Source organism: Beta vulgaris, chromosome 6 (genome assembly GCF_026745355.1).
Source record: "Beta vulgaris subsp. vulgaris cultivar EL10 chromosome 6, EL10.2, whole genome shotgun sequence".
NCBI classification, from domain to species: domain Eukaryota; kingdom Viridiplantae; phylum Streptophyta; class Magnoliopsida; order Caryophyllales; family Amaranthaceae; genus Beta; species Beta vulgaris.
In genome coordinates this window covers 42,273,436-42,301,223 of record NC_079207.1, presented here as the reverse complement: position 1 = coordinate 42,301,223, position 27,788 = coordinate 42,273,436, and the positions used below count along the sequence as shown (strand labels likewise).

The 27,788-nt window shown below is 36.6% G+C and overlaps 1 protein-coding gene across 2 annotated transcripts in view; it reads left to right on the top strand.

Moving 5' to 3' along the window:
* Positions 1 to 16,198: 16,198 nt before the first annotated feature.
* Positions 16,199 to 27,788, top strand: part of LOC104896831 (mediator of RNA polymerase II transcription subunit 23) — a 47,713-nt gene continuing 36,123 nt past the window's right edge. Inside the window, exons 1-4 of one of the 2 annotated variants that reach the window (XM_048646362.1) lie at positions 16,199 to 16,374; positions 16,476 to 16,510; positions 22,454 to 22,553; positions 22,666 to 23,646. In XM_048646362.1, coding sequence (XP_048502319.1) covers positions 16,282 to 16,374; positions 16,476 to 16,510; positions 22,454 to 22,553; positions 22,666 to 23,646 — 1,209 coding nt within the window. In that variant the 5' untranslated portion in view covers positions 16,199 to 16,281. The remainder of the gene's footprint in view (positions 16,375 to 16,475; positions 16,511 to 22,453; positions 22,554 to 22,665; positions 23,647 to 27,788) is intronic. The other variant, XM_010683624.4, reaches the window with a different exon arrangement.

The following is a 27,788-nucleotide window of genomic DNA, read 5'->3' as shown; positions in this document are numbered from 1 at the left end:
AGGATGAGGAGTTAAAAAGAAAGATTTTGGAAGAAGCTCATAATAGCCATATTCTGTGCATCCTGGAGGAGATAACTCTATAAGGATTTGAAGCAGCATTTTTGGTGGAAAAACATGAAACGTGAAGTGGCAGAGTTTGTTGCAAAGTGTTTGACGTGTCAGAAAGTGAAGATTCAGCATATGAGACCTGGTGGAATGATGCAACCTTTAGAAGTGCCGAGTTGGAAATGGGAGTCTTTTCAATGGATTTTGTGATGGGATTACCACTTACTAAGTCAGCTAAGAATGCCATATGGGTTATAGTGGATCGTTGACAAAGTCGGCCAGTTTATAGCAATGAAGGATACTTGGAGTATACAACAATTAGCTAGTGCATATGTGCGAGAGGTTATGAGATTGCATGAAGTACCAAAGGATATCGTTTCAGATAGAGACTCAAGATTTTTGTCCGTTACAACAAGCATTTGGGACATTGCTCAAGTTTAGTACAACTTTTCACCTTGCAACAGATGGACAGACAAAGAAACAATTCAAACATTGGAGGATATGTTGAGAGCATGTGTGATAGACTTTGGAGGATCTTGGGATGATTATTTGCCAACTATAGAGTTTTCGTATAACAACAGTTATCACTCAAGCATAAAGATGGCACCGTATGAAGCATTTATGGGCGAAAATGTAGGAGTCCTTTGTGTTGGAGTGACATAAGTGAGACGATGACTTTAGGGCCTGAGATGATTGAAGAAACAACGAAACAAGTTAGGCTTATTCAGGAGCACATGAGGGCAGCTCAAGATAGACAAAAGGCTTATGCCGATCAGAATAGAAGGGAGATGGAATTTGAGGTTCGGAAGAAGGCTTTGCTAAAAGTGTCCACAAAGGGGGTCATGAGATTTGGTAGGAAAGGAAAGTTGAGTCCACGTTACATTGGACCATATGAGATCTTGGAGCGAATTGGGAAGTAGCCTATAGATTAGCCTTACCAATGGAGTTAGCAATGTCCATAACGTCTTTCATGTGTCTCAACTTCGAAAATATGTCCATGATCCTACCCATATCATTCAACCTGAAACCATTGAACTAGATGAACCTTATCCTTTGAACAACCCCCAATTAGGATCCTAGATACCAAAACGAGAAGTACCCATAACAAGGCGGTAAAATTAGTCAAGGTGTTATGGTCAAGTCAAACTTCTGAAGAGGCTACATGGGAAGCCGAAGATGACATGATTAACCGATATCCCGAACTTTTTCAGCAGGTACGCTTGAGTTTCGGGGACGAAACTCTTTAAGGGGGGTAGAATGTGTACTAACTTTTGTTTGCATATTAGTAGCAAGCTAACGTTAAAGTTCGAGGACGAACTTTCTTTTAAGCGGGAGTAGATGTAATATCCCAATTTTTTGTAACTATTTTATGAAATTTATTTTGTTTTCATAAGATTTTATAAATATAAAATTATGAAAAATAAAGTAAAATTACAATAGATCAGATTTTTTTTATGAAACTCGTTTTTATTAAATCAAAATTTTACCCTTGAAAAATTAAATTTTCGAAATCAGATTTTTTTTCTTCCAAATAGAAAAATATAGAGAGAAGAAAATTCTGAAAATATAACTTGAGTTGGTTTTGGGAAAGGATTAGATTTTTTTTTGAATACTTATCTTTTAGTGAAAACCCTAAATTTATACATATATATATATACCCAAAAATTCTCACGTAATTCACTTTCTTCATCTCTTTGGTAAGTTCTAGATTTCATATCTACACCCACCATTGTTACTTTTCGAAGTTTTTAACCAGAAAAATAAAATAAAAATATTTTTAAACCCAAAACCATGACTCTGACGACTTCGTCGGAGTACGGCGCCAATCTTCTTCTTCTCTTTCTTCTTTCCTTCCTTCTTCTTTCTTGTTCGTGTGCTACTATGATGCCCAAGTTTTCATTTTTGTAAAACAAAAAAAAAAGAAAAAGGAAGGGTGTAATGTGGTGTGCAACAAAAGTCACATGGAAGTATGACTTTGCTATTACACACTCACACATGAAAGGATTTGTACAATTTTTTCCAAAAAGTGACTATCACGTTTGCAAGTAAACATTTTTATTTTCTCTTTTCTTTTCCTACTTTGGTGGTTCACCTTGTTATTATTAATCTTGTAAACTTTGGTTAATTGATTTTCGGGATATTATATTAAGTGATTAGCTTTACGTAATATTATTTGTTGTAGACGAAAACTTCATAGGAGGCGAATTTTAGTTGATATTGCTATACTTGGGACGTCTTCGAAGTAATTTACAATATCCATCAACAAAAAGAATCCCGTTGGGAATTGTATGTGCTATGTGTAATACATGTGGTTATGTGATCCTATGTTTATGTTAGATGTATATTATGTGACATAAATAGTATTAGTACTTGTTATAACTAAAATCATTATTATATTTATAGTACATACTATCCTTGCGTATATACATATGTATCTAATTGGATTTTGTTATTACCTTCGGATTTATAATTCCCAAAGAAATTCCTAAATCTTCTTTGTTGTATTTAGCTGTTCCCTCCTTCCTTTAGCAGTGTTCTTTTCCAATCAGTTTGGCCCTCAACAATCCACTTAAACGTTTTACACCCCCTTTGACCAGTTTCATGGTTGTAAAAATTGCAAGCTCTAAACTTTCTGTCTGGGTTATCATGAGTCCATGCTGTCCTTGTTGCCACTGAAAATCCATAGCCTTGTTTCACCATATTACTACTACAACAAAGAAAACAACAAATTAAGTTCAAAGGAATGTCTTAATTTAATTGATGAGATAAGCCCTAATTCAATTGAAAAGATAAGTCCTAAATGTTATGAACAAGAAAAAATTAATTGAGATGAAAAGTCCTAAACTTACCAATGGAAGAACCCTAAAATACATCAAAGAAGATTAAGGGATTTCTTTGGGGAATTTTCGATTTTCGATTTAATGTGAAAAAGAGAAAAGAAGTAGTGGTTAAGTGTGGAAGAGGGAAGAAGTGGTTATATAAGGTGGGTTTATAAGAAGGAAATTGGAGGGACATTAAATTCTAAGAAAAATAAAAGAGAGGGAGGGGAGGCTAAGAAAAAGTCAAGGCTGGAAAACTGAAGTCAATGTCAGAAAATGGGTTAGTGGTCTGATCTCACAAAAAAAAATAGAGTTTAAAGGTTGTTTCTCACAAAAAAAAATTATAAGGTTGTTTCTCAGAAAATGACACTTTTAAAAGGTTGTTTCTAAAAAAAAAAGTATATCGTCACACTTTGTAATAGTCGACTGGTTGTGTTTCTTCCAACTAGTTTTATATGCAAATGTGTACGAACATACGTAGAAAATTATTTTTTTTAGGGGATGAAGAAAATTAAATTGATTGTTAATTATATGTAATAAATTAGGGATTTTTGAAATGTTGACGATTTTCTTTTTATAATGCTTTTTTTAATTATCTTTTTTTACTTTTTATAATGCTTTTTTTAATTATTTTTTTTTAATTGAAGTAATTATCACATTCGATGTGGATATTCTGGATGCCATGCATGATTCAAAGCTAAAAGGAGCCCGTTTTGAAGAGCAGTAGCCTCGACCACGAACAAAGAAGCAATTCTTAGATTGTAAGAGGTGGCATAAATGAGGATACCGTTGCTATTGCGAATAATAACCCCCGCAACAACTGAGTAATTTGAGATTGAGCCGTCGAAATTGAGTTTGAAGTAGGATAGAGGTGGAGGAGCCAAAACAACTTGAATGATAGAATTGTGATCAGAGGTGGGAGGTGGTTGATGGTGAGAGAAGAAAGGATTACTTGCGAGATAGCAAGAATCAAGCGATGTTCGAAAGGTCCATTCGTGATAAAGAAATTTGGATTTGTGAAGTATTCTATGATTGTTAAAGTTAGCGTTATTAAAAATAATGACAATTCTTTCTTTTCCTATAAACCAAATTAGAAAAATGAATTTGTCTATGACATTTTTTGAGATTAATGAATTGGAGGACTTTTAAAAAAGAGGTGTCTTTGTGGTGGAAGTTTAGTCATGTACGAGTTTCCTGACGATTCCAAACTTTGTAGACATAAGTGTAGTGATTAAACAGATGATTAATTGATATTGAGGGCATAAATTGGAAGGAGCAATTTGTAACGCCCCGACTTCTAAGCATCGTTAGTTCATTAATTAACTCTTAATTAGCAGCGGAAGACTTAACTTAGTCGGTGCGTTACTGCCGTACTTTCCTTTTGGAAAATACAAGGCAACATAAGTTCGTTAAAGAACGTAACTTTATAAATATTAAACTTCATAACTAACTTAGAAATGCATAAATAACTAGGTGAAATATAGTTAAGGTTCACAAATTTATGTTTTAAGCTTAGAATACATAATAGTAAGAGTCTGCATAATTTAAGTAGTAATTATTCCTCACTGCTACACCATTCCGTCATCCCCGTCATTACCTAAAACAGAAAAGCAAAACGTCATGAGCCGAGGCCCAGTAACATACTACTCTAACATCGTAAATTCATTTCAATTCATTTTAGTTGCAAACAGGGAGGAGAGAGAATAAAGTAAAAACATTTCATAAACATTTTATGTAAACATAAATTCATTATTATCTTCATATCATAATCATCATCATAATTATCTTATTGGTAACTTGGCGAGTATAACATACAGGGACGTCTCCCATCATCATCATCGTCATCATCATAATCATAGGGCAATAGCCACCAGGGACAATGTCCCTAACCAGAAGGTGGCATAAAGCCATGCATAGTGCGGTGCCACCAGGGACAATTGCCCCTAACCAGAAGGTGGCGTTTCCGCCATAGAATAATAAAATGGTACGTGCACGACCAACATAACATCGTACTGCCAAGAACCATCTTTCACTTTTGTTTATCATGTTCCATTTCTTTTTATTTATACATTATACTTCACAATCATCATGGAAATCATATTCTTTAATCTTTCGCAATTCATCATAAATTACGTAACGTCATGAAATATCATGTTCATAAAAAATATTTCATATCCCGCAATCCATAAAAGCATACATTTAACATAAACATTATAAATATCAACATAAAACATATATTTAGAAAGGGAATGCGGGTGTTAGCAGTAGACGTTACCTCAAATCCTGCTTAGTAACTTTGATAGTCGGGGGAGGCTTGCAATATCCCTTTTTCCTTAATCTAACCAATAATTGATAACGAGACGATTAAAATTATAACCTTTCCTCATTTGTTATTACTATTGTTACAAAGTTGACTCGTTAACCATATTAATTGCGAGACTACGTATAATCACTTATTTATTAAACTTTATAAACACCGTCTTATTACTTAACTAATTATCGTCATTAACTTTTATAAAATTAACACTTGTCATATGTAAATATTAATAAATTGAGGTTAATAATATTGACTTAATAAAATATAGGGTAGGACTACTTAGTATTAAATTTGCTCAACTTTAAGTCATATTTCTTGGAGAAAAAATAGTATACTTATTTTTAATATAATAGATAGTTATAACTTATAAGTTATACCTCCAATCTCATTAGTCTAAATAGCAACAGTAAAGTTATAACTCGTATATTGCTTGAGTCCAAATATTGTAATTGATAAAATACTAATGAGTTACCTTAGGCCCAAAATATAAAAATAAAAGGAAGTAAAAACAGCATACCTATAACGTGGGAACAGGGAACAGAGGAGGAACGTTAGAGAGCTTGTCGCCTGAACGGCTCCGCGCAGCACCTGAGCCTCGGTGGTTCGCCGGAGTGACGAAGTGGGTTCGTTCAGGTGGGTCGAGGAGAGAGAAAGGTGCTGCGAGAGAAAGAAAGGTGCTGCGAGAGAAAGAAAGGTGGTTGGGCTGGCGGAGGGGTTGTTGCGGCGTGGTTGCAGCGTGGCTGCGTCGCCGGAAATGTGCTGCGGTGGCAGCAACGACAGAGAAAGGGAAGGTAAGCGTGAGGTGAGCGAGAGAGGAAGGTGTGAGCGAGGGTGGTCGTTGGTGGTGGCGCGGTGGAGCTCGCCCAAAAACAGAGGAACAAGGAAGTTGTATTTTGTGGTATTTTTGGTTAACAAAGTTTATTTTTGGTTTTGTTTGTGTTGGCAAATCTTGGAAATCAATGTATTTATAGAAATTATTGGAACTATGCTTCTACTGTGATCAGTTAACCTTTGAAAAAAAATGAACTTGGTCAAGAAACATTAATGGAGGAAGATTGAGAATTCAAACTTTGAGGCTTCTTCCAGATTTTTGAGATATTGTGGCAAGCTTTATTGACTAATGAAAAGATTTCTGACATGAGTGTTGAAATGTGTGGTGAAATTGTTGATTTCATGTGTGAACATTGCAATTTGCAAGAAGAAGGAAATGGGAGGGAGAAGAAGATGGGCTAGTGCTAGACTCATAGGGGCATTTTTGTAAATTCTATTTTTACTCAAGTATATACTTGTTTTATTGTCCACAAGTTAGATTAAATAAAGGAATTGAAATAACTCTATACATTTTAATATCTATAATTCTTGTTTTTGTTAGTTTGAAAGATTTAATTTATAATTAATCCGATAATTAATATTACTTAAATACGGGATATTACATCCTCACCCCCTTAGAAAAAGTTTCGTCCTCGAAACTTAGTAAGTTAAAATAAGGTCATGCAGTTCATATCATTATGAAAGTGAAACATATTCATACTTTAGAAAACATATGTAGATCAAACATGATAAACATACATAATAATCTAAGCAAATAGATGGGGGTATTTCGCTTTTATTTGATCTTCAACTTCCCAAGTTGCTTCATCGACGAATGGTTGGCCCATAAAACTTTTACCATGGGAATTACTTTGTTTCTGAGCTGCTTTTCCCTAGGTCAAGGATTTCAAATCGGTTTTTCTTCGTAAGTCAAGTCGTTCCTCAATTGTAAAGGTTCATGCCTAATCACATGGCTTGGATCAGGTATGTACTTTCTTAACATCGATATATGGAAGACATTATGCACCTTATCTAGGTCTGTCGGTAGCGCCAGTCGATAAGCCACGTCATTCACTGCGTCGAGAATCTCATATGGACCGATATATTTGGACTAAGCTTACCAGATTGACCAAATCGCATGACACCTTTAGTAGGTGAGACTTTCAGAAAAAACATGATCACCCACTATAAACTTAGTGGTCTCCTTCGTCGGTCTGCATAATCTTCTGTCGATTCGTGCGTCTTGATCCTGGTCTGAATTAATCCTACTTTTTCTGTCGTTTCTTGTATAAGTCGGGTCCGATCATTCGAGCTTCGTCATATCACTCCAACAAAGGGGTGTTCTACATCTTCTTCCATAGAGTGCTTCATAATGGGGCCATTTTGATGCTAGCTTGGTAGCTGTTATTGTAAGAAATTCTACCAGTGGCAAGTACTTCTCCAACTTCCTTGAAAGTCTAACATGCATGCTTTAGCATATCTTCCAGAGTCTGAATCGTCCGTTCCGTCTGACCATCAGTTGCTGGGTGGAAGCGTACTGAAGTCGAGTCTGTGCCAAGAGCTTTTTGCAATCTTTCCAAAATTTGCCTGGAATCTTGAGTCTCGATCAGATACGATTGAATCGGAACTCCATGTAGCCTGACAATTGTGTTCATATACAACTCAGCTAGCTTGTCTAAGCTCCAATTATTTCTTATAGCTAAGAAGTGCGCGGATTTTGTCAATCTATCCACAATCACCCAGATAGAGTTTATGCCTCGAGTTGACGGTGGTAGTCCCATTATGAAATCCATCGAGATCGAATCCCACTTTCCAAGTAGGGCACTAAAGGTTGTAGGAGCCCTGCAGGTCTTGGTGCTCTATCTTGACCTTTTGACAAGTCAAGCATCTTGCCACAAATTCAGCGACTTCTTGCTTCATGTTGCTCCACCAGAATGTCTGTTTCAAATCTTTGTATAACTTGTTTCCTCCAGGGTGGATTGAGAAAGGACTATTATGAGCTTCTTCTAAAATCCTCTTCTTTAATGTCTCCTTATTGGGGACACATAACCTTCCTTGAAATCTCAAAGTACCATCCTCTTGGATCACAAATCCTGGCGACTTCCCTCTTTTCACATCATTCTTTATTTTCTCTAACTCTGGGTCTTCACCTTGTGCCTCCTTTATGTCTCCCAAAAATGTTGGCCTCAACTCCAATGCATTCAAGTATGCACCTTCTTTTCTCTGAATGATCTCCACTTTCATTTTCCAAAGGTCATCGCTTATAGCTTTTGGTAGGGTCAAGGTTGTGTTTAGGTGAGCTTTTCGACTTAGGGCATCAGCTACAACATTTGCTTTTCCAGGATGATATTGAATGTCAAGGTCGTAGTCTTTTAGGAGTTCTAGCCACCTACGTTGTCTTAAGTTCAACTCTTTTTGGGTAAAGATGTATTTGAGGCTTTTATGGTCGGTAAAGATTTTGCACGGAACACCATACAAATAGTGTCGCCAGATTTTCAGGGCAAATACGACAGCGGCTAGTTCAAGATCATGGGTTGGGTAATTTTTTCGTGCGGTTTGAGTTGTCGAGAAGCATATGCTATAACCTTCTCGTTTTGCATCAGCACGCATCCTAATCCATGCTTGGAGGCATCACTATACACTACAAAGCCATCTGTACCAGAAGGAAGGGTTAGAATTGGGGCAGAGGTAAGGCGTTTCTTTAACTCCTGAAAAGCTTCTTCACATTCATCGCTCCATTCAAACTTGACCGACTTCTTCACCAATCGCGTTATAGGCATAGCTATCTTTGAGAAGTCTTGGACGAATCTTCGGTAGTATCCAGCTAAACCCATAAAACTTCGAATTTCGGGGACATTGGTGGGTCTAGGCCACTCCATTATGGCTTTTATTTTCTGAGGATCAACGGAGACTCCATTCTCGAAATGATGTGCCCTAGAAAGGCAACTTCTTTCAACCAAAACTCACATTTCTTCAGCTTCGCATACAACTTTCTTTCTCTTAGTATTTCCAACACCTTTCTCAAGTGTTCTTCGTGCTCACTTGAGTTTCTTGAAAATACCAAGATATCATCGATGAATACAACAACGAATTTATCAAGGTAGGGCTTGAAAACTCGGTTCATCAAGTCCATGAAAACGGCTGGGGCATTGGTTAACCCAAAGGGCATCACCGTGAATTCATAATGGCCTATGGGTTCTGAAGGCGGTTTTTGAGATATCTTCTGGCTTAATGCGAAGTTGATGATATCCAGACCTCAAATCTATCTTGGAGAAAATGGTTGCACCTCGCAGCTGATCGAAAAGATCGTCGATGCGGGGTAAGGGATATCTATTTTTGATGGTAATCTTATTTAACTCTCGATAATCGATGCACAACCTCATACTTCCATCTTTCTTCTTTACAAACAAGACTGGTGCACCCCAGGGTGAAACACTGGGTCGGATGTACCCTTTCTCGAGCAATTCATCTAGTTGCTTCTTCAATTCTTGCAATTCAGCTGGTGCCATTCTATATGGTGCCTTCGAGATAGGGGCAGCTCCCGGAATAAGGTCGATGCTAAAGTCTATTTCTCTTTGCGGAGGCATACCAGGTATGTCTTCTGGAAATACGTCAGGGTACTCTTTTACTATAGGGATGTCGGACAAAGGGACTTCAGGTTTTTCTAGGTCTATTACATTGCAAAGGTATCCGTAACAACCCTTCGCAAGTAGTTTGAATACTTTTGAGGTTGAGATAATACAGGGTTTGGCTTTTCTTCTTCGATAAGAAACCTTGCACCCATCAGGTCTTCTAAGGGTTATCTCATGGTTAAGGCAATTAATGTCGGCTTGGTACTTGGATAACCAATCCATTCCCAATATCACATCAAAGTCGGTTAATTCAAATTGAACTAGGTCGACTAGAATCTAGCCTCCTATAAGGATAGGGCAGTTTCTATACATGACATCACATGAGATAGATTCACCATTTGGGATGGAAACTGACATGGCAGAGAATTTAGGGCATGGTTTTGCATTCAAAGTTCTAGAAAATGCAGTAGATATAAATGAATGTGAAGCTCCAGAATAAAAAAGAACACAACCGGGTATAGAGTGGATAGGGAAAGTACCAGTGATGACGGTATCATCAGCTTCAGCTTCTTCTCTTTGCATCATGAACACTCTCCCAGCTTGTGGAGGTCCTCTCGGAGGATTACGATTGTTGTTCGCATTGCCGCTATAAGTGGAATTTTGTCCATTCCCTTGATTTCTTGTGGAGCCATGGTTGTTCATTGTGGCCTCGTTGTTCTTGAACAGGACAATCTTTCACTATATGACCTTGTTTACCACATCGATAACATTGGTCAGTGCCTTTACGACAGTCCCTTGCCCAATGGCCTTGCTTGTTACACTTGTTGCACCGAGGAACTTGTCTTTGATTACGATTCTCCTCCATGTGACCAGTATTCAACTTCTTGTTGAAACTGTTGCTTGATTGGCCTTCTTGAGGTTTTCCTTTCCTCTTACCATTTTCAAACACCTCCTTTTTAAGTTTCGTCTTGCGTTCGACATTGATGGCCCTATCATACAATTCCTGATAGGATTTGCTCATATGGCTGCTAGTTTCTCCTGAAGGTCAACGTTTAAACCTCCTTCGAAACGATTCATCCGTTGACGATCAGTGGAAACCAAGTCTGGAGCGAATCGAGCAAGTTCATTGAATTTCACCGCGTACTCCAAGACTGTCATATTCCTTTGTTTTAGATGAATAAACTCCGACTCCATTTGGAGTTGCAATGACTGAGGGTAAAACTGGTTGCGCATGGCCTCCTTTAGATGTTCCCATCCGAATCCAGGATGCTGTTGCATTTCCTTGGCAGTTTTCCACCAAAGATCGGCTTGTCCTTTCAGATAAAAGACTGCAAAGTTAACTTTCCACTTATCGGGGCACTGGGTGGCATCGAACAATTTTTCCATGCCGTTGAGCCATTCTTCAAACTCAGTGGGGTCTGGCTTTCCATCATAAGTTGGGGGCTTATGAGCCGAAACCTCTTGAACATGTTTGAGCACTCTTCTTGTTCAGTCCTAGGCCTTTGTCGATTTCCTTGTAAAAGCTCCATCATCATCAGCCTCATTAAATCCATTCGGTTATCACTAGCATCTCCGTGGCATCTCCAAAAACAGGGTCGCTACGCAATGCGTCATCCTTGCCCTCATTTCTTCGAGCGTGACCTCGACTCGTGGTTTGCATTTCCTCCATTAATAGGGTCACTTTCACTTGAGGCCATTGTCTAACACATAAAACATTTTACGTTTATAACATACTCATACTCGTTCAATAGCGTTAAAGTAGTGTAAAAGTTTCCCATTCCCGTCCTATCACTCACACTCATATTCATTATTGATTTCCTTATTTATCTACAACCATTTATTTTTATTTATTTATTTATTTATTATTTATTATCTATGTTAGCTAAAGTAATTATCCTAAACCATTTTAGTTCCTTAATGAAATACGTAAAACCTATGAGGTTTTACTTAAGGTTTCGGAACCGTTGGCTCTGATACCATTCTGTAACGCCCCGACTCTAAGCATCGTTATTCATTAATTAACTCTTATTAGCAGCGGAAGACTTAACTTAGTCGGTGCGTTACTGCCGTACTTTCCTTTTGGAAAATACAAGGCAACATAAGTTCGTTAAAGAACGTAACTTTATAAATATTAAACTTCATAACTAACTTAGAAATGCATAAATAACTAGGTGAAATGTAGTTAAGGTTCACAAATTTATGTTCTTAAGCTTAGAATACATAATATAAGAGTCTGCATAATTTAAGTAGTAATTATTCCTCACTGCTACGCCATTCCGTCATCCCCGTCATTACCTAAAACAGAAAAGCAAAACGTCATGAGCCGAGGCCCAGTAACATACTACTCTAACATCGTAAATTCTTTCAATTCATTTTAGTTGCAAACAGGGAGGAGAGAGAATAGAGTAAAAAATTTCATAAACATTTTATGTAAACATAAATTCATTATTATCTTCATATCATAATCATCATCATAATTATCTTATTGGTAACTTGGCGAGTATAACATACAGGGACGTCTCCCATCATCATCATCGTCATCATCATAATCATAGGGCAATAGCCACCAGGGACAATGTCCCTAACCAGAAGGTGGCATAAAGCCATGCATAGTGCGGTGCCACCAGGGACAATTGCCCCTAACCAGAAGGTGGCGTTTCCGCCATTGAATAAAACGGTACGTGCACGACCAACATAACATCGTACTGCCAAGAACCATCTTTCACTTTTGTTTATCATGTTCCATTTCTTTTTATTTATACATTATACTTCACAATCATCATGGAAATCATATTCTTTAATCTTTCGCAATTCATCAATAAATTACGTAACGTCATGAAATATCATGTTCATAAAAACATATTTCATATCCCGCAATCCATAAAAGCATACATTTAACATAAACATTATAAATATCAACATAAAACATATATTTAGAAAGGGAATGCGGGTGTTAGCAGTAGACGTTACCTCAAATCCTGCTTAGTAACTTAGATAGTCGGGGGAGGCTTGCAATATCCCTTTTTCCTTAATCTAACCAATAATTGATAACGAGACGATTAAAATTATAACCTTTCCTCATTTGTTATTACTATTGTTACAAAGTTGACTCGTTAACCATATTAATTGCGAGACTACGTATAATCACTTATTATTAAACTTTATAAACACCGTCTTATTACTTAACTAATTATCGTCATTAACTTTTATAAAATTAACACTTGTCATATGTAAATATTAATAAATTAAGGTTAATAATATTGACTTAAAAATATAGGGTAGGACTACTTAGTATTAAATTTGCTCAACTTTAAGTCATATTTCTTGGAGAAAAAAATAGTATACTTATTTTTAATATAATAGATAGTTATAACTTATAAGTTATACCTCCAATCTCATTAGTCTAAATAGCAACAGTAAAGTTATAACTCGTATATTGCTTGAGTCCAAATATTGTAATTGATAAAATACTAATGAGTTACCTTAGGCCCAAAATATAAAAATAAAAGGAAGTAAAAACAGCATACCTATAACGTGGGAACAGGGAACAGAGGGAGGAACGTTAGAGAGCTTGTCGCCTAAAATGGCTACCGCGCAGCACCTGAGCCTCGGTGGTTCGCCGGAGTGACGAAGGTGGTTCGTTCAGGTGGGTCGAGGAGAGAGAAAGGTGCTGCGAGAGAAAGGTGCTGCGAGAGAAAGAAAGGTGGCTGGGCTGGCGGAGGGGTTGTTGCGGCGTGGTTGCAGCGTGGCTGCGTCGCCGGAAATGTGCTGCGGTGGCAGCAACGACAGAGAAAGGGAAGGTACAGCGTGAGGTGAGCGAGAGAGGAAGGTGTGAGCGAGGGTGGTCGTTGGTGGCGGCCGGTGGAGCTCGCCCAAAAACAGAGGGAACAAGGAAGTTGTATTTTATGGTATTTTTGGTTAACAAAGTTCTGATTTTTGGTTTTGTTTGTGTTGGCAAATCTTGGAAATCAATCGGTATTTATAGAAATTATTGGAAGCTATGCTTCTACTGTTGATCAGTTTAACCTTTGAAAAAAAATGAACTTGGGTCAAGAAACATTAATGGAGGAAGATTGAGAATTCAAACTTTGAGGCTTCTTCCAGATTTTGTGAGATATTGTGGCAAGCTTTATTGACTAATGAAGAAGATTTCTGACATGAGTGTTGAAATGTGGTGGTAAAATTGTTGATTTCATGTGTGAACATTGCAATTTGTCGAAGAAGAATGAAATGGGAGGGAGGAAGAAGATGGGCTAGTGCTAGACTCATAGGGGCATTTTTGTAAATTCTATTTTTACTCAAGTATATACTTGTTTTATTGTCCACAAGTTAGATTAAATAAAGGGAACTTGAAATAGCTCATATACATTTTAATATCTATAATTCTTGTTTTTGTTAGTTTGAAAAGATTTAATTTATAATTAATCCGACAATTAATATTACTTAAATACGGGATATTACACAATTTTTGTTTCAAAGAGTAGAGTTTTTTGTTAGAAACAATCTTTTAAAAGTATCATTTTGTGAGAAACAACCTTATATTTTTTTTTTGTGAGAAAAAACCTTTAAACACTATTATTTTGTGAGATCAGACCACTAGCCCATTTTTCGGCATTGACTTCAATTTTCCGGCCTTGACTTTTTTTTAACCCTCGCCCTCTCTTTTATTTTTCTTGGAATTTAATTTCCCTCCAATTTCCTTCTTATAAACCCACCTTATATAACCACTTCTTCCCTCTTCCACACTTAACAAATATTTCTCTCTCTTCCACATTAATCCCAAATTCAAAAATTTTCCAAAGAAATCCCTAAATCTCCTTTGCTGTATTTAGTTGTTCCCTCCTTCCTCTGGCAGTGTTCTTTGCCAATCAGTTTGTCCCTCATTAACCCACTTAAACGTTTTATAGCCCCTTTGACCAGTTTCATGGTTGTAAAATTTGCAAGCTCTAAACTTTCAGCCTGGGTTATCATGAGTCCATGCTGTCCTTGTTGCCACTGGAAATCCACAGTCTCGTTTCACCATATTACTACTACAGCAAAGAAAACAACAGATTAAATTCAAAGGAATGTCTTAATTCAATTGATGAGATAAGCCCTAATTCAATTGAAAAGATAAATCCTAAATGTTATTAAATAAGAAAAAATTAATTGTGATGAAAAATCCTAAACTTACCAATTGAAGAACCCTAAAATACAGCAAAGAAGATTAAGGGATTTCGTTGGGGAATTTTCGATTTTGGATTTAATGTGGAAAAGAGAGAAGAAGTAGTGGTTAACTGTGGAAGAGGGAAGAAGTGGTTATATAAGGTGGGTTTATAAGAATGAAATTGAAGTGAAATTAAATTCCAAGAAAAATAAAAGAGAGGAAGGGGAGGCTAAAAAAAAAGTCAAGGCCGGAAAACTAAAGTCAATGTTGGAAAATGGGTTAGTGGTCTGAACTCACAAAAAATAAATTTATAAGGTCGTTTATCACAAAATGACACTTTTAAAAGGATGTTTCTAAAAAAAAAATATATCGTCACACTTTCTAATAGTCGACTGGTTGCGTTTCTTCAAACTAGTTGTATATGCACACGATGTGTGCGAAAATATATATAGAAAATTATTTTTTAGGGGATGTAGAATACTAAATTAATTGTTGATTATATATAATAATTAGGGATTTTTGAATTGTTGACGGTTTTCTTTTTGTAATGTTTTTTTATCACCTTTTTTTTTACTTTTTACTCTCTCCGTCCCAAATTAATTGCTACATTTGCTTTTTCATAGTTTACGAGATGCAACTTCAAACACCAATATTTTGAGTTACATATATGAAAAAATTATATATTTGGAAAATACAAATTGGGACGAATCAAACAAGATCCAACATAACTATGTTTTTTCTTATGTATATGGAGTAAAAGATAGTCAAAGTTATGACGTGAATAGTGCTTACGGTCAAAATATAGTAACTACTCCCTCCGTCCTCTATTAGTTTACCCCTATTCCTTTTAAGGCCTTGTTTGGTTGACAAAACAAATTATGGGAAGTGCAAATTCCTAGGAAGTAGAAGTATATGAAGTTGTTTGGTTGACAAAATCATGGGAATTTGCGCTTCCTAGGAAGTTCTACTTCTTCCAAAATGGAGGAAGTTACTTACCTAAGTCCCCCTAGGTAAGTAGAGCTTCCCATAGGAAGTTCTACTTCCCATTATCAACCAAACACAATTTTACACTTCCTATAAATTTCAAATACATGGAAAAAATAACTTTCTAGGGAGTATAACTTCCTATATACAACCAAACAATGCCTAAGGGTGTCCCTTATTAGTTTACCTCTTTCTTTTTTTTGCTATTTTTAGAATGGGACCACAAACTTTTCATCACACATATATTCAACTTTAAGTATAAATAATCTTTTCTCTCTCTTTGTATGCCCCATAATACTATTCCTCCTAAAACTCTGTGCAAAAGAAAGGGCTAAATTAATAGAGGACGGAGAGAGTAATTTGGAACGGAAGGACTAATTAATAAGTAATTTCCTTTTCTATTTTTTTTTATTTGTTTAATTAAAGTAAGTAGTTTTTTATTTTATTTTATTTTTTTTCTATTTTTTTATGTCGTACCCTGTTGACATATAGAATGGAGATACTTACTTCCGCTCTAATGATGATGGCCATATTAAAGCCTTATTCCACCCCCTTCAGTCTCTCCTTGCTGCATCAAGAACAACCAAAATGGAGCAAAATCAAAGGCCATCTTCGTCGAGATCTTATCAATTCCACCCAGCTAAAGTAGCTATTACTGATCTCTTCAACCTTTATTTAGGGGTAATTCCTGCCTTTTCTTTTCCTTTCTTTTTTAAATTGTTTTCTTGATACCTCAATTCTGAAATTTCCTTGTTTATTTCTACTTTTTTGGGCTTTTACAGAGAAGTTCGCGTCAAAAATCTGAAGAACAACCACCGTAAGTTTGAATTTCTGCTCGTAGTTTTCGCCCAATTTACGCCCATTGGTTAACTTATTCTGAAATTAATTTTGTTCTTATATCTTTTTGTAGTGTTATGAATGAAATTAATGACTATTTTGCACTTTATTTTTTGGTTAATTTGGTTTATTACGAAGTACTGCCACGGGTTTTGAACAACCTTTAATTAGGTCGAATTGTAAGTGATTAAATCCTAGCTGATGGCCCCCTATATTGGTTTCTAGCTTATAGTTCAACTCCTGTCTCGAACATTTGGGATCGCAAATACTAACTTTTCATATGGTAGGGGCTAATAAATGGCGGTAATGGTAATGAGTTTGTTTTTTACTATTTTGCTAGAAAAGGCCCATGTCAGTGCCCCTTCCATTGCTGCCCATGAAACGTTCCACACTGATATAATAGAGTAATAATATTATGTAGTATTCTAGTTCTGTTAGAATTCTATGTAATTTAGGGTTTATTTTAAGTAAATGTTTAAATGATAAATGAATCCTATTATGAGTAGGAGTCTAATTCCTTATCATGGAGTCTTAATAAGTAGTATTTATCTTAATTAGGCGTGTGGATTAATTAGGGTTAGGCGTGTGATTAGGAAGTTATCTTTAGGAAGATATCTTTTATCTTTAAGCTTTCCTAGTTCTAGTAGGTTTAGGAAAATCTTGTATTATAAAAGGGATTTTCGGCCAACTTAATAAAGTAGAGAAGTTTTTGAGTTTAACCTATTCCTTGTGGAATTAAAGTTTTAGGAGTGAATCCAAGTTTAAGCAGTGAATGCAAACCCTGATTATTATCACCCTTGGTTAGGAGTTGATAATTTCATATCATTGAAATTCTTGTGCGTGAGGCATAGGTTTTTCTAATCAAATTCATCAAAGAAAACATAAAAAAACTAATCTTTCTAATCAAGAACTAAGTATAGCCTTCAATTTCACATCAATTGGTGTGGCTGCTGGGATCTTAAAGGTGCTTCATTGGAATTGGAAGGTTATAGATTGCGCAAGATGACTGAACCTACGATCACTCTTGCGTCCCTAGCTAAGCAGATTGCGGACCTTATGGAGATGAATGCCATGGTGCACGCAGATATGGCTGAGGTAAGGCGTGATGTGGTAGATTTAAGGAGTAATAGAAGGGATACCTCTCCACCTAGTATAGGAAATCGAAGGAGGGAGGATGAGCTCAAACTTTCGGACTTGCCTTCCTTTGATTGTGATGAAGATGCCGAGGCTTATTTGGATTGGGAAAGGAGATTGGAACGTCTCTTCAACCACAAACAATTGGAGGAACACTCTCGTTTCTCATATGCCACGTTAAAGCTTACAAAGTATGCATCACTATGGTTTGATTCACTTCAAGCTAGGCGTGAATCTGAAGGAAAGGAACCACTTGACTCATGGGTCGAATTGAAGAACAAGATGAAGCAAAGGTTTGTGCCACGAAACCACAAACAAGATTTGTTCTTAAGGCTAAATTCACTCACACAAGGAACCATGACTGTCGAAAAATACATCAAGGAATTTGAGCGTCTTTACATAGCTTGTGATTGTAGGGATCAAGAAGAACAAAAAATCGCCAAATTTGTGCTTGGATTGAATAGGAACTTACGCAACTATGTGGAGTTGCAACCACTCACAACGTTTGATGAAGTATGTTCATTGGCATGTAAGCTTGAGAGACAACATAAAGGCTCGGCTTTTGGGATGTTCAAGCAAGGTAAAGGTGAGATGGAGATGAGTAGTGCAGCTAAGGAGGCCGTGAGTGCCAAGATAACTACACAAGAGGTTGTGGAGGCTATGAAAGGAACTCTTCCTCTTGGTGCATCTAAGGAGCCGGCTGTGAAGAAGATGGTGTGCTTTAAGTGTCAAGGGTTGGGACATGTAGCTAGAAACTGCCCTAATCGTACCATGGTAACAAGGGAGGATTACTATAGTTTCCTTATCCAAAGTAGGATGGAAGAAAGTGAGCCACAACATGAGGAACCACACGACATAGGGGACATGACTAGTGAAGAGTTTTGGACCAAGCAAGCCAAGTGTAGTCCGGAAGAGGCGCATGAAGTGTTGGTAGTAAGGAGATCTTTGTTGGCTGAATTGCAAGATGAACAAGAAGATGAGCAAAGACAAAGTCTTTTCCTTTCGACATGCTTAATAAAGGATCAAGCTTGCTCTTTTATCATTGATAGTGGATCATGTACTAATGCTTGTTCTCTAACTATGGTGGAAAAGCTACAATTACTTACAAGAAAACACCCTAACTCTTATAAACTTAGCTGGTTGAATGATGAAGGTGGTGTGTGGGTAAGAAAACAAGCGTTGGTTAGCTTCAAAGTAGGGGAGTATCATGATGAGTTATGGTGTGATGCTATTCCTATGACACCTTGTTCATTGTTACTTGGTAGGCCATGGCAAAGTGATAGGTTTGTTCTTCACAATGGAAAAACAAATGAGTATTCGGTTCTTATGGGTAATAGGCGCTTACTACTTGAGCCTTTGCCTCCAAAGAAGCATGCTGCCACGCAAGGAAGGGAGAAAGGTAAGCAAGAGGGAGCTCATATGTGCGTGAGTTTGTGCCATAAAGAAGTCTTGAAAACCGCAAGCAATAAGAAGGAAAAGAGGCAACAAGTGCTACAATTGCGTCAAGGCTCTAAGTTGGAGTTAGGAGATAAGGTGTGGTTGTCCCTTGCAGCTCAAAGACTCCATATGAATCACAAAAATGACGAGCCTATGGATGAAGGTCCATTTGAAATTGTTGAGAAAGTAGGCTATGAAACATTCAAGGTGTTGCTAGGAGGTGGCATATGTGCAACATTGCCTTCATGTGACTTGGTACCATGCTTTCCAGATTAAAACTTGAGACAAGTTTTTTTTCTACAGGGGGAGTATGATATAATAGAGTAATAATATTATGTAGTATTCTAGTTCTGTTAGAATTCTATGTAATTTAGGGTTTATTTTAAGTAAATGTTTAAATGATAAAGGAATCCTATTATGAGTAGGAGTCTAATTCCTTATCATGGAGTCTTAATAAGTAGTATTTATCTTAATTAGGCGTGTGGATTAATTAGGTTTAGGCGTGTGATTAGGAAGTTATCTTTAGGAAGATATCTTTTATCTTTAAGCTTTCCTAGTTCTAGTAGGTTTAGGAAAATCTTGTATTATAAAAGGGATTTTCGGCCAACTTAATAAAGTAGAGAAGTTTTTGAGTTTAACCTATTCCTTGTGGAATTAAAGTTTTAGGAGTGAATCCAAGTTTAAGCAGTGAATGCAAACCCTAGTTATTATCACCCTTGGTTAGGAGTTGATAATTTCATATCATTGAAATTCTTGTGCGTGAGGCATAGGTTTTTCTAATCAAATTCATCAAAGAAAACATAAAAAAACTAATCTTTCTAATCAAGAACTAAGTATAGCCTTCAATTTCACATCACACACACACACATATATTTAATTAGCCTTTGGAACTGGAAGCATAGACAACAATTCAACCTTTAACTCAGAACTTATAAACCCTTCAAATGGATTATCCTTTTATCCATTAGCCTCTGAACTGTTGCAGTGGAAAACCTCATAAAAGCTTAATATACAATCCCCACAGAGATCTAATATGCCCCTTGAAAATAATAGCAACCTATTGCAAACATCATATGAGTGATATTTGACCCTATACAATCAGGGTGAAAGTCAGAGCATAGGGTTTGAAACCATTTTAATTTAAGGCATCTCGTTGCAACTGCAAATATGAAACTTACTTCAACCCCAGCCCCCTCCCCCCTTTTTCTTTGTAGAGAAAGATTTACGGAAACCATTTAATAGGAAAATGTAGTAATGCAACTCATAATTTCATAAGTCATCTCGCAAAACCATTAGGGAAACCTAGTTCATATAACCCTTGCTAAAGAAATTTCCATTCAATAGAATCATGCGCTTTCTTTATCTCTACTTTCAGCATGCGTCTTGAAGAGTACTGCTTCTTATCGCTCCTTCAATCAACTAAGTAGCTAAAATGATGTCTGATAGATGCCAACTAAGGATGAACCCATTGGAGTCTCACTAACCACCTCGCGAAGAACTTTCTGAAGCCTAGCAATGAGTATCTTTGATACAATTAAAAGAAGAGAACAAGCTACTGACCTCAAATGATTAGCAAAAGAAGCTTTCAAAATTATTGGAACAAGTGTTCTTGTAGTCTAGTTTACATCTAAATATATAATATCAAAATAAGAGAGAGAACCTCTGAGAAAACTGATTGTTCTTTTTATAATTGCAACGTTTTAACGCTTTCCAACATATAACGTTGATTATTAATAATATTAATATTCAATGAAGAAGAAATTATAAATAGTTGATATTTTGAATATATAAACTGAAACTACTTTAACAATAAATCGCACAATACTCCTTTGTCCCGAAATAAATGCAACAGTTTGACCAACACACTTTCCAATGCACAATTTTGACAATCTATATATCTAATTACGTATTTATAAAAATTTAAATTGTTAATATGTTGAAAATATACACTGAGATTAGTGAGATAAATGTAGAAAAATATTATGCTAACATTTTTTTATATATTAGTAAACAAAACTGTTGCATTTACTATGGTACGGAGGGAGTGACATCTATCTTATATGTCTTAGCAAAAAAATGATGAAAGTTAGTTTATGAATTATGTACAAGTCAAAATGTTACAATAATAAAAGAATTGAGGACATATGCTTGGTAAGCTAGCTCAAATTTCACATGATTCTCCATTTTTTATCGGTAAAGTTATAATCTTAGAAAGGAGGAAAGATGAAGTGTTTAAGAGGGTAGCAAAAATGTCTATTCTCATTTTCAATGTGTCTCTTTTTTTCGAAAATTCTTATTATTGTTTCTCCTCTCAAATGCTTGAGTCATGGAGAAATTGGGGCTAGGGTCTGCAAATTGCTGAACATAAAGAAGAGTTGCTTTGTGTTGGTCCCTCTTGTGCATGTTGGTGGCTCAGCCATGCCAGTTCCCCATGAAGGGTCATTTACATGCTAAGAAAATTAAATAACATTAAACCTAGACACTTGAAAACACTTCCTTAGGTGGAATGGGAGCTATTATGAGGCAGTAAATTGATGATGTCAGCCTCAATAACGATTTTAATTCTATGCTGTTTTAATGTTACGTGGACTCTTATACCCATGTCTAACATAGGTACGTGTCCAAGTGTCCGACTTTGCTATTCTATGAAATTTTTTAATGATTTTGGCCCAAAATGAAGTGTCTAAGTGTCCGTGTCCACATCCAAGTGTCGAGGATCCAACATGGGTACTTGAGGTGAATTGAAGAGTCCATGTAACTAAGGCTCTGTAAGACGTTTAAGTGGCTTTTCCTGTTCTTTAGATTGCTAAACATACAGCTTGTCCTTTGTTGGATCTAACTTGTTTGGTATATATATATTATATATGCACATATCTACAGAGTTGTTGAATTGTTGAATTTCCTGTGACTCTGTGAGACCACTAGTATAGTGTGAACAATCCCTATGGTGTGGACCACCTTTTCAATGTTAGTCTTGAACTTGTTCAGTGTCAATCTTTAAGCATTTTGTGTCTTTTCATTAGTGTCATTAAGTTATAAGTGTCAGGTTCGAAACCTTAGTGTCAGCTATTGAGATTTGGGTGTCATTTTGTAAGTGCCATTTTCTTGTTCTCTGTCATTCTATAAGTGTTGCTTTCCAAAAATTATACGACAATTTTCAAATATTTTCTGTCGCTTTTATAATTGTCAATGTCATTCTTTAAACAGTTCTCCACAAGGATGGTGCGGATCTAAGAAGGGAGTCTGAGAAGAATCATAATTGCTCTCTTTCTGTCTTTATCTAAATATATATATGTGATTTGGAATTTCTGGTATTCTGCATTGATAGTTTAAATGCTTCAATTGCCTCTAGGAACAAGGCACAAAAGCGTGTAACAGCGTTCAATAGAGATCTTCCTCCTCCAAATGAGCAATTTGTTTCAGACTTTGAACATGTTCTGAGGCAATTTCCTGTGAGTTTTTGCCTGGATATGTCATACATAGAAAATTTCATATATGATTTTACTTTTACCTTTGTCTTCATTGTTATGACGTAATTTGATGTTGCTGTGACCTTTATTTCAGGATCAAGAGCAAATAAGATTGGTAACAGAATCTGTTCTGATTTCTCTAGTTGTTCAGTGCAGTAGCCATTCTCCACGAGCAGACTTTCTTCTCTTTGCTTTGAGAAGCTTGTGCAGTATTGATCTTATAAATTGGGATACTTTTTTAGCATCCCTTCTCAATGCGGTGTCCTCTGCAGAGATGTCATTTGGTCAATGTAGTCAAGCTAAACCTGCTGTCACTTCAACAAATATAACTCAACCTGGGATGTTGCCAACCTCAAACACAGTATCAGTTTCTTCTACTTTTCAGTCTAATCCTGCATCTCCATTGATCTCAGCTCAGGGTGTAGGATCTCCTGCTCAGTCTGCTAATGAACCATCGTCTGCTTTAACCTCATCTCCAGTAAAGTTGAATGAGATCTCTAGTAATCTCCAACAACCATCCTTGAAGGTTAATTCAGCAGTAAAAGATAGTGCCATTAGCAGTTTGCGCCAGCGCTGCTGCAAAATAATTCTAATCAGTTTGGATTCTACTTTGAAACCTGTCACACATGCTGAAATCTTATGTCACATGCAAACTTGGCTGGTCAATTGGGATCAAAGACCTCAAATTAATGATGATTCTGATGTTGCAAAATCTTGGAGACCTGACAAGGCTCTCACTGACTGGCTTCATAGTTGTTTGGATGTCGTTTGGTTATTAGTCAAGGAGGACAAATACCGGGTTCCATTTTATGAGTTACTGCGCAGCGGATTGCAGTTCATTGAAAACATACCAGATGATGAATCCTTGTTTACGCTTATAATGGAGATTCATCGACGACGGGACATGATGGCGATGCATATGCAAATGCTAGACCAACACCTACATTGCCCTACTTTTGGCACCCAGCGATTTTTACCTCTAGCAACTCCTCATTTTGGAGGCGAATCAGTCACAAATTTGCGCTATTCACCCATCACATATCCAAGTGTTTTGGGGGAGCCATTGCATGGAGAGGTGAGCGTATCGATACTTCAATAAGTTAAATGTCTGTTGTAGAACAGTTATGTTTATTAATCAAATTCTAGCTTACAAACGTTTTCCAACTCCTAAATAACTAGTTTAAGTCATCAAGAACAGGATTTAAGTTATTTTACGTAATTATCTAAAGTATGGCAGTTTATTAGTATATCTGTTTGTATTGTTCTTATCTAGTTTCAGCTGTACTATCTTTGCTCCATTTGTCTTGCTGTGTTTTTCTTGTGAAGTTTGACCTTATCATCAATTGGTGTAGTGCGGATTGGTCATTGATGTAGCTTTCTTGCTTGTGTGCTGGAAACAAGACCAAATGTCTGAAAGTATAACACTTATGCAGGTTGCATGCATTGAGAAAACATAACTGCTCTCTTGAAATTTCAAATCTCTCTCGTGTTCCCTTTCTCCCCCTCCCTACTAGTCTATGTGAGTGTTAAGAGGTGATTTGTTCTTGCTCCAAACAAGTATATCAGGTTGCAAATCCTTTGGCCTTGTTTATTTTTCCCCCACATTTTTATCTGGTTCATTGGATTGCTATTTGCTGGCGCTGTTTTTGCATGATTTCTTTTCACACTCTACGTTTTCTCTATTTTTATATGTCATAGCTTGGCCAGTTTTCAATTTTTTCCGGAAATGCTATTTCTTTTAAATGTTGCCGTGTGACTTCCACTATATCAAGTCTCTTCTTTTCTTTTCCCTCTCTCTCTTGTGGATCACAGATAAACTGAATACTAATAAATAATAATGGGGCGTTTGGTTTATGAAGCCGAAAGGGAAAAAGTTCAAGAAAGGGAAAGAAGGAGAATGGAAAGCTAAAACCTTATATTTACTAAGTTGCTTGTTTCAGAAGTAAGATAGAGAACACTCTAACTTCAACCGCCAAACATTTCCCTCTACAACCACCATACCCTTCCCTCTACAATCACCACATTACCGTTCCTTCTACAACCACCACCACTCCTTCCCTTTAATTTACACCTCCTACGCCGCCACTACTAATACTTCCCGCATCTCTTGTTAGTTTTCCCACTTTCCTTTTTAGGTTGTCTCATTAGTTTACCCACTTTTTTTTTCTTTTTTCTTTTTTTGTTTTTGTTTTTGTTTTTGTTTCTTTTTGAAATGAACCCACTAGCTTTATATTATTACCTTCTACATAAAGCATCATTTTTCTATTTGTTACTATCCTTCTCTCTATTGGACCACAAGAAATTAATACTTTCTCCTTCTCTTTAGGACCCACATACTATTTCTCATAAAAACTTGTGCCCAAAGAAGTGGGTAAACTAATAAGAGACGAGGGGCAGTATATTATAGGGGAGCGTTTGGTTTATGGAGGACTGGGTGGGTATTCGTGGAAAAGACGTTCAGCTTCATGTGTTTGAGGTGGGTTTTCATGGGTGGGTGCTGGTTTTCTAGTCGATGGGCAGGGTCTTCGTAGGTACTGGTGGTTGTGTGGATGATATTTCGAGTGATGGGTTGGGTTTCGTGGTGGTATTTTTGGAGGTTGGATTGGTTTAGATGGTGTTTGGGTCGATTTTGTGGAGGCTAAGTGGGTTCCATGGTGGTTGAGTAGATTTTGTGGTGAATTTTGTGGTGGTTTTGTTGGTTGTTCGAGGGTGGAAGCAAGTAGGTGTGGTTGTCAAGGTGATCGTGGAAGTAGAGGAGAGAAAGGGTAAATGATACCTTGGGGGGTTGGGTGGCAATGATTTTAGCGGACTTTGGGGAAAAGGAATGGGGAAAAGAAAGATGATTGGGTGGAGTTTTAGGAGGTTGGATTGGTTTGGATGGTGTTTGGGTTGATTTTGTGGAGTCTAAGCGGGTTTGTGGTGATTGAATGGATTTTGTGGTGTTTTATGTGGTGGTTCCGTTGGTTGTTCAAGGGTGGAAGCAAGTGAGTGTGGTGGTCAAGGTGACCATGGAAGTAGAGGAGAGAAAGGATAAGTGATCAGAGGCGGATCTAGGATTTTGAATTTGTGGGGGTCCTAACTAAACCAACCAAATATACAATGATCATATACGCAAATGAGAATTTGAGTTGTTTTCACGATAAGGAAACCAAACTTTATAATATTCTAGTCATTATTAAAGATACCTTCATTATATTGATATTTAGATGTTATCTCCATTTTAGTATAATTAAATTGATTTCTACACTTACTAACTAGCACAACTTTTACCTTAAATATCTTGAATTATTAGCTACAAAAATTTACAAGAAATTCATATAAATTCCATAAATGTAAATAGAGACAAATACAAAATTTTACATGATAAAATTAATTGTGAAGTATTTATAAATAATTCATGGGTCATTCTCAATATATCGATTGTGTATAAAATCAAATAGTTGCATTTATTTGAAAATGGAAGGAGAATTAATCATTATATCACAAAAAAAGTTAAAATTAAAAGTGAAACCAAGAGAAATGGATACTATTCGAAATAATGAATTGAAGATCCAATATAGAAGGTAATTGTTAAAATAGAAAAGATAAGAACATGAATTAAGAAGTGAAAAGTTTTTTTGAAAAAAAAGATTGAAAAGAAAAGAAAAAAAACAAGGGAAGAAGAAAAGCTGGAACAAGATTGCGCTAAACAGATTCGAACCCGCGGAGAATACAACATGCACTTAGATGTTGTTAAGAATTCAGCACCGGAACATATTCGCGTCATACGAAACAAAAGCACGGATATTCCTTTTAACCTTAATCTGCTTAACAGTAAAAGAACAAAGAAACTAATTTACTTTTGGGGGGGCCTGGGCCACCCAGGACCTGTAGTAGCTCTGCCCCTGTAAGTGATACCTTTGGGGGGTGGGGGTGAATGGTTGTAGAGGACTTTGGGGGAAAGGAAAGGGGAAAAGGAATGATAAAAATGACCAAATAGACAACAACTAAGAGTATGAGTCTTGTTGATTCTCTTACCATTTCTTGAATACCTCAATATGGAGATCAACTAGGGTCTTCTTTCCAAATGCTTACTTGTGCCTTCCCAGTATGGATGTTTTTTCATGTTAATAAATAGCATGCTAGTTTTGTGGCTTGAGCCCAATGAGATCATGTGTGGATGGCGTAGGGGAGGTTGGCTACTACATATGCTTGCACTTTCATTGCTAGTTTACTTTGATAGGATAGGGGTTTAGAAATCTATACTTTCTGCATCTCTTGCTTTCTGCATTTCTTGCAATTTATTAAACAATTTGAGATGGAACCTATGGAATATGAACTTTTTGTATGTGTCGGACTTGTTATAAGTAGACTGCAAAGATTCAATATATAGCTAGACCACTGATTATCTAGTTGAGAAGAGGAAAGTAGCGCAAAATGGGGAATTGTTCATTAGTTACATAATAAATTGGGGGGAAGCCAGGAACACATTATTAGCATCTGTCAGAAATTTGTTACAAGATGGATTGAGGAAGAAGTAATGTAACAGAAAGTAATGTATGACATCTAAAAAACAGTACTCCCTCTGTCCCTAAAAGACTGGCCCAGTTTCCCATTTCCTATTAAGGTGGCATGGTTCCCGACAATATCTCACTACTTTTTCTCCTACGCCACACGCCAAAAAGCAAAACTACCTACCCACTCAACACATCTCTTAAACGGGAATGGGGCAATTTTTTTAAGCGACGGAGGGAGTAGCTATCTTCAGTTATATTAGGAGAGTCCCCACCTTCTAATGTGGGAAGTATGTAGTTGGATGATCACACTGGTCTAGAAATACACACATATATATCCTTTTGCTTTCCTTTATTCTTCTTCCCCTCTTCTGTTTTTCTTTCTGGTTCTAGCTTCATCTTCTACTTCACACTGGTCAGATGAAAAGTTGCTCAAATGAAAATTCGATTACATGTATCCTCAAATTGAAAAATATGAGATTGAGAGGTTGATTGTGGATATGCTCCAAGCTGGGATTATTAGATCCTCTAACAACCCTTTTTTGGCCCTGTTCTTTTAGTGAGAAAAGAAGATGGATCCCTGATGCTGTATGTAGATTATGTACCAGATTTTGAACCTTGTTTGTGCAAGTTTGTCTTAGTTTGTGGTGACATGTTAATTTATATCCCAGATCCACAATAGCACATAAACACTTCTCTATAGTCCTCAACCAACTGAACCAGC